The 12824-nt window shown below is 40.5% G+C and overlaps 1 protein-coding gene across 1 annotated transcript in view; it reads right to left on the bottom strand.

Moving 5' to 3' along the window:
• Positions 1-12824, bottom strand: part of ext1b (exostosin glycosyltransferase 1b) — a 119089-nt gene that overhangs the window by 32619 nt on the left and 73646 nt on the right. The window contains exons 2-3 of the mRNA XM_038725223.1: positions 5260-5353; positions 1204-1311 (exon numbers count right to left, since the gene is read on the bottom strand). Coding sequence (XP_038581151.1) covers positions 1204-1311; positions 5260-5353 — 202 coding nt within the window. The remainder of the gene's footprint in view (positions 1-1203; positions 1312-5259; positions 5354-12824) is intronic.

The following is a 12824-nucleotide window of genomic DNA, read 5'->3' as shown; positions in this document are numbered from 1 at the left end:
AACATTTTAAAATCACTGTATTTTCGTTTTTACACTTGTTTTTTTGTACATACTAAACAAACAAGATATTACATGGTAATTAGTAAGCTTTGGAGATACTAATAGGCAGATTTTGTTACCTTTGGACAGTGCCAGGCTAGTTGTTTCCCCTTGTTTACAGTCTTTGTGCTAAGCTAACTGGCTGTATCCTTATGTTTAAGGGGCATGGTATTCGTCTACTCATTTCAAAGTCTACAGCTCAGGTAGCAGTCTTGTTTGCAAAGTCTACCAAACTCTTAAGTATAAAGGGGCAAAGGATGCTATTTTGAAAAGGTAGAATCCTAGAGGAAAAATGGAGCATTAACATGTGACAAAATTTTTTATTACATTCAAGGAAATTAAGCACACAACAAAACAAATTTAACAAAAAGTTATCATCAAATTGTATTAGGGAAGAAAGGCTAAAATGCTGCAGCAGTCATTTGGGGAATGCTTTTTTACTTTTATTTGAATATCTGTGTAGTTTAATGCTGTTGCGAAGTTTATTTGTCATAATAAAAAGGGAATGTATGTATGTCCATTTCCTGCTGAGAACATTTTTCATTGAAGAAGTAAATACTTTATGTGCAGAATTATCTAAATATTTTTCTTGGTCTAAATAGAAAGTAATTAATTCTAATGTACTGTACAGGTATCGTACATTTTGTGAATATACATACATTCCCGGCCCATCATACTGCTCTAAAACATAAATCCACAGATAGATGCAGGATGGCTCAGGCACACTGGTGCTGCACAGAGTGAGCTCAGATGGAGCTACGACGTTATAAAACTCAATGTCAAACAATATTATTACACACTTCATTCAAATTAAGATTTAATGGGCATATAATTACTTTTTCCCCCCATGAAGTTCAAGCAATTCCAGCCAAATCCATTTGCTCATTCTATTTATTTGCCCTCTCATATAACAATGTGAGGCTTTGAGTGACATTTTCAAGCAGTCAAGGACTCGGTGTGCTGCTTGAATTTTGTTTAGCTGACAACCACTCCACTAGAAAACAAATCAAAAACATGATCTTGGATAACATGAGCTCGAGAAATCGACAGTCAGAAAAAGGTTTTCTTTGAAGTGTGGGACTGATGCCGTTTCTCTGTCTGGTACAGTTTCAGGTGATATACAGAGCATGTGGTTTTGTGCGAGTGCTGTCTTTGGGCCGTTACCTGCAGCAGGAGCCTCTCGTCGCCAATGACTGCGGCTGTGTTCCAGTCAATGATCTCGGAGAAAGGCAGCTCCCAGCCGTTACTCAGCATTACCGGCACACATGCAGCCTGAGACACACATGAACACACAGAGTCAGGGTTACTTGGACATGATCCTTTACAAACACAGTCACAGCTACAACTAAATCAAGACTGCTTTGCTACATATTGATCCTGATTCTTAAAGCTACAATATGCGGCTCTTCTTATATAAAACGTACCATGGCTGGAATGTATTATGATTGACTGTCTGTGTTTGTCTCTGACCCTTTGTGTTCATGGCTAAATCCCCCAATTGGCAAAATTGGATTTTCTTTGATGTGCAAGCTTCTTTGGTGTAATGTGGACGTATCATACATAAAATCACTACTGAGGCTTTTAGCAGCCAAGTCACAACAATGCACGCGTGCAGAACAAAGACAATTTATGGCGGTCTTTATAGATGCCAACTTTATCAGCTACAGACTAGATGCTGTTTCAGAGCAGGAATCTCATTAAAGGGCTGAATTTTAACACCTGAGAGGGAAAAGCAGCTGCCTCAAAATTGTCCTACAGCTTAATTACAATTATTAGTCACAATTATACAAGAAACATTGACATTTTATGACCTTATTAAGTTGATATTGGGAATGTGTTAGTAAACATTATGCATCCAGCCAAAACAGAGCAACATTAGCTTTTTTCTGGAGTCATGTTTCTGGCCACCAAGACCAATATTCATTCATATTCTTCTTTTAGCTTTGCTTTTTGGCCACTATTTCTTGAGGGAAATATCAGGCTCTTTAGCTGCTAAATGCTCCACTATGTTCACAAGCTAGTCGCTAACTTTATCGTTTGGTGCTGGTCATGTAGGGCACAGTGGCTTTTACCCTGAAAGTTATTAATGAGAACAGTGGGAGTGAACCAAAACATTAAAGTTGCAGGCCTTAAAACCCAAACAAAAACAGCTTAGAGATGCTAAAACGCTTAGTAGAGCTGAGGGGAATTGCAGGGCCTGTTGATAATTCTCTGTGGGTTCACTTCACTTCGAGCCCTTTCACATTATACATTCAAATGACACACATTTGGCACATTGTTCATATAAAAACAGAATTAGTGCATCTTTAGTTTTTTTAAAATGCAGACTTAGTGCACATTTAGCCTAATAAAACAGTACAAATTAACATGTCAAACATGACCTTAACGCGCAGCAATCAGTTAAACAGAAATAAGCTTGAACATTATAATCTAAATAAGCAGGCTAGCAGCATATAGTCAAAGGTACTGAGGAATTCAGTACAATGATGACTGATGTGGATATGAAAAGAATTAGCAACCATTTATTGGAAAGCAGATCAAAAAGAGTCTTACATTTAACAAAACAGCTAAAAGTTGAAACTTAGCTGCAGATATACAAACAGGCAATCTGGATTTATATAAACCAGAGAAAACATTTATTCACTCTGCTATAACTTGCAAACCACATGAACTCAAACATGCACAAAAAGAATTTCTTAATTACACGCTTAATAGTTCTGTTTCTGATTCTGTTTGTGTTTATTTGATTTCTGAAAACAGTTTCAATCATTTATGAGCCTGAGAAATCAAAGAAAACAACCACATTCAGTCTACTTGGATAGTTTTGACTCCATCTTAAGTGAGCACACTCAGGGGATGGCCATTTGTTTAGCTTTGGTTTTTCCAGCTGCACCTGTTAACACATCAATATGAAAACTGTAACTTCAGGTGCCGGAAAGTTAAATTACTCAAAGGAGGCGAGCAGGAGGTTTGATACAGAGAGGAGAAAGGGGTATTAAAAAGATCAAAAGGCAGAAGAAAGTTGATAAATAGATGTAAAAGAAAGATGAAAAGAGGGGAGGTAGTGAAGCTGAAAGTGACCTTTGGCAAAGGAGTGGCAGAGGGATGGAGGGATGAGAGGAGTGGTAGAGGGAACAGCTGGTGTGTGTGTTTGTGTGTGTGTGTGTGTGTTTGTGGTGGGAGTTTGATGTAATGACGGCCCTGTCACTCCCAGGTCATAAAGGTGTCAGCTAAACCAGAGCTGGCCCTTGGGCTCTGCTGCTGTCTCCTCCACAAAAACACACTCTCACACATAACCACACACAGTCCAATGCATACAGCTATACACAGACATACGAACAACCCCAGGCATACACAAACACACATACACACACACAGGGTTGACCTCTATTAGAAATTGCTTTCTCATGCAAAGACCAAAGCCTGTAAATACTCTCCCTCTGTCTTCCTCTAGACGGTGTGAGTCGATGGATGGAGTGAGTCAGACAAATGGAGAAAGGAGAGGAGAGGAGTGGAGCGGGCATATTTTCCTCCTGAGTGAAGTGCGGCGTATGTGTGTGTGGCAGCTGATAGTGAGATAAGCGCACTTATGTGGGTGCACTCTGTGGACTTCAGTGTGCGGTAAGGAGAGGTAAAGGACAGTGCAGTAGTAATGCGGAAGAGTGTAGGGCAGTTATAGAAATGGGTGAACATGAATTAAACAAAAAAAAAAAGAGATGTGAAGTGTGTAGATTTCAAGAGGTCTGAGTAAAGTGGAGTAAAATGCAGATCCTGTATTAGAAAATGACTCTAGATGGGTGTAATTTACCTCACAGGTTACTGTGGCCAAATAGTGAGGTGTGAGATATGTGTGTGAGGTGTTAAAAGAACATTATATTAATTTTAACCCCTAAATCTACACTTAACCTTGACAAACTGTGCATTTTTTGAAAGCACAAAACCTCACGATTCTTTTATAATTAGAGTGCATACAAAACACACCACTCAAAAGAAAACTCACAATTGTACACAATTTGTGGCTGTATATTTAGTTCATTAGAACTTTGAACTAATTGCTTGTTCACACCAGAGAGTTTCACTGCAAAAATCATCCACACGTCTTTTAAAATATTCGATTCTACAACTGTGGCTATCTGCTAATTGCTAGCATGATAGCCAGATTGGAACATGTTAGTGTGAGTTACAGACAATAGCTGGTTTCTTTCTATTTTCCCTCTATTAGGAAACTGTGTTTCCTTTGCCCTTACATTTTGTTCTTGAAATTCTACATGATTTAATTTAGTAAGTATGAATTTAGTCATTTTGTAGGTGAAGATGGAAAGAGGGAAAAATAAGGCTCTCCAAGCTAGTATGAAAGACAGTAAGTTCACACAGTTTAGAAAAAGAAGCATTTGTACCATTGTCTCCTGTGTCAACTGTCTGTATTACTCATTTGTGGAGCAGTTTATATACCAAACTATGAAGGGTACAATAAAAATGGAATAGTGCAGCACAGCTAGTAAAATACAATATCTCCCTCAATATGGACTCCCCTTAAAGGTCAGCACTGTGAGTAGTTTGTTATTGGCTATCCACTGAAATTAATTGATTTCACCATGACATTATGCAGATTTACTCCCTAATACTAAACTCCAAAGAGGTGCCTTTCAGAAGAGACCAGGATCATGGCTGTATCTAAAGGGTTCAAGAACAGTAACTATTTCATTTTCTATATGTTATTATTTGAGGGGATGTTTGTTTAGGTGGTTAAATATTTAGTAATGGGGGAAATAATTAAATACATATTAGGTGATGATAGTTGTTCATCTGACAAAAAATACCAAAATAAAGAATATTGTAACAGATTACTATTTATCCAGCAGCCCTTGGATGATCGGTCAGGCAATTTAACAGTTCATCTGCAAAATAAATAAATAAATAAATCCAAAGTTACAATGGTAAAAATACAGTTTAGAGGCAGGAAGTAGCTGCTAATCTTCTCTTCTTGAAGGTCTTGTTTGTTTATACTAATTACACTATTAGTTGGAAAATTAAGGTGGAAATGATTTAGTGATCCTTTAATGCTAGAGGTAGCACCAGTAAAACAACAGCTAAGTGCAATGTTGAGCGTGGGAAGGGGATTCTTTTTCTCCCCACTAATATTGCTGGGGGGTATAAATTTACGGCCTATGCAGTGCTTTCTCTCATAACGGAGTGTGTGTTCGTGTGTTGCTTGTTGACCTGCAGAGCCTCGAGGAAGCGAAAGGAGCCCAGTCGTCTGCCACGGGGCACCAAACAGAAGGTGGAGTTGTGGAGCATCTCCTTGTAGTCGTACCTGCAGAAACACAGCACACACACGTGATGAGTTCACAGACATAAACAAGAACATGGTACTTATACAGCACCACGCTTAGAAACATTTGTGCAATTAGAAGAATACAAACAGTACATGCATTACTGTCATGAGCTTATAGCCTAAACAATACTAAACGATAAGCAATACTGACTGATAATCGTAACATACAGCCAATAGCACTTTTTGTTTTTACGTAAACAAACAATAATGATACAGATACCTTAGATTTATATTTTTATTTTTTTTTAAGAATTGTTTCCAAGATGCATAACGACTTGAGTGGAACATTGTATGGTTGATTAAATAAACTTGTTGGTATCGGTCTGGCTCGAAGAAATGTCAACGCCAAACACATCTTGTGAACTACATCATCATCATCACAATATGCACATGCGTTACACACCTTCACATTTCCACAATTTTGAACATTATGACATAGACCCAAACAGGCAAATCAGGAGCACTTAACACACATGTACACAAATCATAATGAAAATTTCCAGCCAAATTTTAAGAACATCTGTTCCTGTGGTGTTCGCTTTGGTTGGTGATAAACACATTGCACATTAAACACTGGAGTCTGATATGGGCCACATTTAAACTATAATGTGAACTGTCAAACAAAAAAGAAGAGAGGCCATAACATAGGGTATTTGATGAGGCAGATGCAGAGTGCCTTGGATAAGATGCAGGGTTGGGCTGATAAGTGGGGATTTAGATTGTCTATATCAAAAGACAAAATATGTGATTTTTGGAAGGAAAAAGAAAATGGGTACCCAGGGGCTATCAATGTATAGCCTCTAGAAAGAGCTAAGGTTTTTAAGTTTTTAGGAGTTTGGTTGGATGAAAAACTGACATACAGAGCACATAGGGAAAATGATAAGTAAGTGTGAGAAGGTAATAAATATCATGAGGTGCTTATCTGGGTGTTCTTGGGGGGCAGATAGGAACTCGTTAATGATGATTTACAGTGCCTTGCGAAAGTATTCGGCCCCCTTGAACTTTTCGACCTTTTGCCACATTGCAGGCTTCAAACATAAAGATATAAAACTGTAATTTTTTGTGAAGAACCAACAAGTGGGACACAATCATGAAGTGGAACGAAATTTGTTGGATATTTCAAACTTTCTTAACAAATAAAAAACTGAAAAATTGTGCGTGCAAAATTATTCAGCCCCCTTAAGTTAATACTTTGTAGCGCCACCTTTTGCTGCGATTACAGCTGTAAGTCGCTTGGGGTACGTCTCTATCAGTTTTGCACATCGAGAGACTGAAATTTTTGCCCATTCCTCCTTGCAAAACAGCTCGAGCTCAGTGAGGTTGGATGGAGAGCGTTTGTGAACAGCAGTTTTCAGTTCTTTCCACAGATTCTCGATTGGATTCAGGTCTGGACTTTGACTTGGCCATTCTAACACCTGGATATGTTTATTTGTGAACCATTCTAGTGTAGATTTTGCTTTATGTTTTGGATCATTGTCTTGTTGGAAGACAAATCTCCGTCCCAGTCTCAGGTCTTTTGCAGACTCCATCAGGTTTTTTTCCAGAATGGTCCTGTATTTGGCTCCATCCATCTTCCCATCAATTTTAACCATCTTCCCTGTCCCTGCTGAAGAAAAGCAGGCCCAAACCATGATGCTGCCACCACCATGTTTGACAGTGGGGATGGTGTGTTCAGGGTGATGAGCTGTGTTGCCTTTACGCCAAACATAACGTTTTGCATTGTTGCCAAAAAGTTCGATTTTGGTTTCATCTGACCAGAGCACCTTCTTCCACATGTTTGGTGTGTCTCCCAGGTGGCTTGTGGCAAACTTTAAACGAGACTTTTTATGGATATTTTTAAGAAATGGCTTTCTTCTTGCCACTCTTCCATAAAGGCCAGATTTGTGCAGTATACGACTGATTGTTGTCCTATGGACAGAGTCTCCCACCTCAGCTGTAGATCTCTGCAGTTCATCCAGAGTGATCATGGGCCTCTTGGCTGCATCTCTGATCAGTCTTCTCCTTGTATGAGCTGAAAGTTTAGAGGGACGGCCGGGTCTTCGTAGATTTGCAGTGGTCTGATACTCCTTCCATTTCAATATTATCGCTTGCACAGTGCTCCTTGGGATGTTTAAAGCTTGGGAAATCTTTTTGTATCCAAATCCGGCTTTAAACTTCTCCACAACAGTATCTCGGACCTGCCTGGTGTGTTCCTTGTTCTTCATGATGCTCTCTGCGCTTTAAACGGACCTCTGAGTCTATCACAGAGCAGGTGATAAGGGAGCAATACTCCCTTACTGCATTGTACAAATGTGTGCTACAGCAAGTATGGTGGGTCAATTTTGGACCTGGTGGATGTTAACAATGAAGAGTTGCAGAATAATTATACACTTGCCTTAGTTTTCTGGTTAAAACATGTTTGGGTAAGCTGGGATTTGTTTTCTGATGTTGCTGCATTATGAAATCTCAACAATTAACTTGCAATGTAATTATTGAAAGAAACGATTGCTAAAACTGACAAAATATGATCAAACTCGTAACAAACATTTTTAATACGTGCTTTTGCTTCCGTTTCTTTTTCAAGCCTCTCCATCCAAAACACCTCCATCCCCACACCTCTCCCATCACCCTTGTGCTTTCCTCCCTCCTCCTATCTCACAAACCCCATGCTCCTTTGCACACCCCCTCTTCTCTACTTTGCTACCTTTGTAAATCCTTCTATCTCCTCAAGCAGGAGGCCGACACTCCCTCTCTCCTTCCCTACTCCCCTCTCCCCATCCCAGCTCCTCTTCCTCCTCTCCTCCTGCCCTCTCATCCCTCTATCTCTCCAGTGAGGTGTGTCTTATTGCTCTCCAAACAGGGTGATCAACCCTGCCAGGGGTAATGAGCTGAGAGTGACACCTGCTTCCACCACACAGCTGGCTCTGTGTGTGTGTGTGTGTGTGTGTGTGTGTGTGTGTGTGTGTGTGTGAGTGAGTGAGTGAGTGAGTGAGTGAGTGAGTGAGAGAGAGAGTAACAGAGAAAGACAGAAATAGAGAGATACTGTGTACCTGTGCATCAGTCTGTGCATTTGTGTTTGCATGCATGCTGATTTTCTATGTGTTTTGACAGTTTGTCTGTACTACTAAATACACTGGTGCCATGTATGTGTGCGTATCTACTGTTGTAAGCTATACAGATGGACAAAGGGAGATTTTACAATGTTTGGCCGTCTTCCTGTGTGGATTATTTCTCTCTATCTCACTACCAACCAGGCATGATGGGGATTGGGGTTGCTGTGTTATTATTTTCACTTCTTAGCAATTTTCACTAATAATTCACGGCTCTGTTCAAGCTGCCACACATATTTTATATCACATAAAACACAAAAAAACCCAATAAACATTTAAACTACAAGTATCTGTGCTGTCCGTGCTATTTTTTACCATTTACATACAGATTTTTGTATAATTAATTTCTTAAATCAGATTTTTAAATAACGACACCGATTATTATTTTTTGTGAAAAATGGAACTAATGAGCCCTGGGTTGTTCAGGTTGGGGGCTAAGAGACTTCTGAGGCAGAAACTCAGTATATAATCTATACAAGGTAAAGGTTACAGGACACACACACACACACTCTACATAATTCTGTATTGATGATGGTGGATGTACTGTAGCTTGTACAGAAGTGTGACAGCGATTGCTGATGCTGCCTTCTCCGTGTGCCTGTGAATATGGACTGAGCTGACATGGCAAAGCTGGAAGCTAAGCACTGTTTTCACACACACGCACAAACTCACACACTTGATGGGTGATTGCTGATGTTGCTGGCGAGATGCTGCCTTGTCTCTTCTTTAGCAGAGCTCTAATGAAGTGCGGGGACATGACAGCCTGTGCTAAAATCCCACCCTCATTTACACCTACATGCATAACGTTCTGTGCAGCACACAACACAGTTGTTGTGTGCACACACACATCAACAGACTCACAGACACACACGCAGCGTGAACCAGCGACAGCTGCACGCCCTCACATTTACGTTCCGTCACCTGTCGATGGAGACGAAGAAGCTATCTTAGCCCATATTTCCACACCAGCTGTCTGCCTGGACTGTGTCTGTTTGCGCGCGCGCGCACGCGTGCGTAACAGCCCACAACACAGACCGGCATCTGATGGCAGTGAATATCAATGTGTGGATTTAACATGTAACAGCCCTGTAAAATGTTTCATCTAACCACTGTTCTTTCATGTGTGTCAGATCTTCAGTCTCCTGTTTAATACAATGCACATGTTTCCTGTTTGTTTCCATTTGACTTCATATGTCATGAGAAGAACTTCTCTTCTCAGTTTTTTTCATTTCCACCAAATCTCAAGTAAATCACTGCTTTAGAGGATGCAAATTTTGGCTGGGATGTGACTGCCAGATTCACCTGCTGTGCACCTTAACCTTATTATGACTCTGATTGTGCCTTTCTTTTTCACAAGGGATTGTTTGAGTGGGAGTGGTTTAGAGATTTGAATGAAGTGAGGAGGTCACAGGAGGAGGCCTACACGAGGACGTCTCCCGCCGTGTAAACCCACCTTCACGTCCCGCCTCTCCTAACTCCTCTTCCTTTTCTCAAACCTCCTGCTGGTTTGCACTTCATGCGGAGTTCAAAGGCCACAGCTTGCTTTCGCTCTCTTTTTCTTCTTCCCTACTTCTACTTTTCCTGTTTTGTCAGCTTTCCCTCTGCTTTGTCCTTGTGACCTTGAGCTGGTGGAGGGAAACCACAGCCGAGCAGCGAACCTACAAGCTGTGTGAATTTATATTTTTCAGACACTTGCACTCATGTGTGCCTCTCCATTGTATATATGAGTGTGTGCGCATGTGTCTGTTTCTGTGAATCAGGTTACACAAAGAAAGCACAGGGAGAAATAATTTTGAAGTAATAATTTAATAGAATAGAAGTACTCGCAGTGAAAGCAGCAGAAAATAAAAGTGAGTGTGCTGGAAACATGAAAACAGTGCTTTGTGTAATGAAGAACAGGAGATGACCTCTGCATGTGCATCCCCGGTGTTATGTACAGTATGCATGCAAGAGTAAATTTGAGTGAACATGTCAGCATGTCCAACAACTGTGAAGCAGTTAAGAAACACTACACCGTTGCTGTGGCAACCTGTCATTAAGTGCCTTCATTTGCAGCAACTTTATTATATGGGATCAGCGCTTTGGGGTAAGGGGGTGAAGGAGGAGAGGGATGGAAACTGTATTTTTTAATAAAACACACTAATGTTATTGGTAGTTGATAGAAACTTGTTGTTGAATCAGACACCCACATCTTCAATAACACCACCCTCCCTGGAAAAAGTATTTAGATACTTTCCTTAATTATATGCAGTAGCCTAATTACTATAATGAAAAACTACTCATTGACTCTTTTAGTCCTTCCTCCTTTAGTTACTGTAAAGCTTTCTATTCAAGAATGGCATATATGAAGTTTATGATAATACTGATGGCAGATATACCATTAAAATGGTAGTTTTTTCAGAAACAGTGGTCTAGTGGTTTAGTCCCCAAAGAAACAGACAAAGGCAGGCCTCTCATTTCTCATATCCAACGACCTTTTTGACATTTTTTGGAATCTAAAATGACAGCTGTCGCTGGCAGATTTTATCACCTGTGGCTAGCTAGCTATTTACATGAGTTGGCTTGAGACTTTCATCTACAGCTCACTTTATTATTTATAGCTGAGTCATTTTAAAATGAGAACCATGTAAGAGGTGTCTTTATTGTGTCTGCTTTCCAACAATATGTGTAAGAGGAAATGGAGGATGAGGACTAAATGAGGAGTTTAAGAATTGTAATGCTATATTAGGTAACACATTTTGCTGGGGTTGCTGGAGTGTACACTTTTATTAAAACCAAATAAAGAGGGGACAGAGCTGCTAACGTTACTCTGAACTCTGATATAGTAGAATCATGGCTCCCATAACCCCACATAATAATGTAGTTAGCTAATGATAGGCTTGGCCTTGTAAGTAATGCTATAACATTACAACTGTTAGCATGCTAGTTAACATTTGCAGCTTACTTTTGAGCAGAAAAACACACGTCTTGACTAAAATGTGCAACATTTCCCTGTGGAACTAGAAGTATAAAGTAGTCAAGTAAAGTACCTGAAACTGTGTTTAGTATTGAGTAAATGTACTTTGTATCCCAGATTCCCAAATGTACACTTGGCGGGCTGCCACCTGGTCTTCCTGGTGCCATGTGGGCACCCAGCAGGCGCCTGAATGTGGAGCTTCAGGGTGATGAAAACATAAAACCACAGCTAGCCTGAGAGTCTTCCAGGAAGCAGAGAGAAAGAGATCCAATTTACTGCTTATTGAGACTGTTGTTACATTAGCCTCCTGGACCTCTCTCCTGTCTCGCTCTGCCACTCTCTCACTAATTTCTTTGTCTTCCACAGTGGGTTTCTGTATGTGTGCGTCTGCAAGAGTGTGTGCGAAAGAATGGGTGTCTGGAGGTCTGGTATGAAGACTGTAACAAAATCCAGGGAAGTTTTTGTACTGCATCGTAGTGGGGGTTGTGTGTGTGAAAAAGAATAGAAAGAAAAACCCTGTAGTAAAGACTTTGAATAATCAAATGATTAATTTATGATCAAAGAAAGCTTTCGTTTCATCTCACTGTGTCCTTCTGCACATGCAAATAAAATGAACTTTAAGATGTAGTGACTGTACATCAAAGAGTATAAAACCTATTTATCATCATGGATGTCATGCTGCAGAAGTGCTCATCTGTCTGGTAAATAACTCCCAAACAGTCTAAGGACAGATTCCAGCAGTAATTAAACAGGAGCCTCGTGCTCCCCATAAACATAAGCGTCTAGTCTAAGTTGAAGCATATTGTTGTCTGTGTTCCCATGAGAGTGCGACAGATGTGCAGGCTAAGGGAGCTTGTGGGTAATCTTTGCCTCCTGACTAACTGAGATAGAGTGTGTGTGTGTGTGTGTGTTTGAAGATGATGTGTGCGCACATGCGTATAGTGACAGATATGAGCTTGAGAGAAGAATCAGTACCGTGTGACTGGAATGTGTGTGTGTGTTTAAGTCTTTGTGCGCCCCCATAACTTTTACCCTCTATACTTCTTTACCCTGCAGCTATGTGGAAGAGTATGTGTCAGTATCTGCATGTCAGCATCCAGATGCGAGCCTGTCCATTTTGCCCCTTCTTCCTCCGCCTCTGCTGCCATAACGCCTGCTGTCTGCAACTAATTCATTAGCCTAATTAGCGCTCATTAGCCAGCTTATGCTAGTTCCAATTAGCATTCTAGCATGGAACGACCAAGAGGTCCGCCTGGCCAAACAAACAGGCTTTCTGTAGTCAAACGACCCTGAGGTCTGTCCACACGAGGGGACAATCTGATTACACCCGCTTACACGACTGTAAAGAGTTTCTCCTGCCCAATCCCAAACACTGTCATAGTCCTGCGTAGCAACATTGACTGAG

Source organism: Micropterus salmoides, unplaced genomic scaffold (assembly GCF_014851395.1).
Source record: "Micropterus salmoides isolate LMB-PRFRI ecotype aquatic unplaced genomic scaffold, ASM1485139v1 Ms_hic_scaffold_17, whole genome shotgun sequence".
Taxonomy (NCBI): Eukaryota; Metazoa; Chordata; class Actinopteri; order Centrarchiformes; family Centrarchidae; genus Micropterus; species Micropterus salmoides.
Note: the sequence above shows the minus strand (reverse complement) of the source record. Positions and strands in the feature narration are given on the sequence as shown.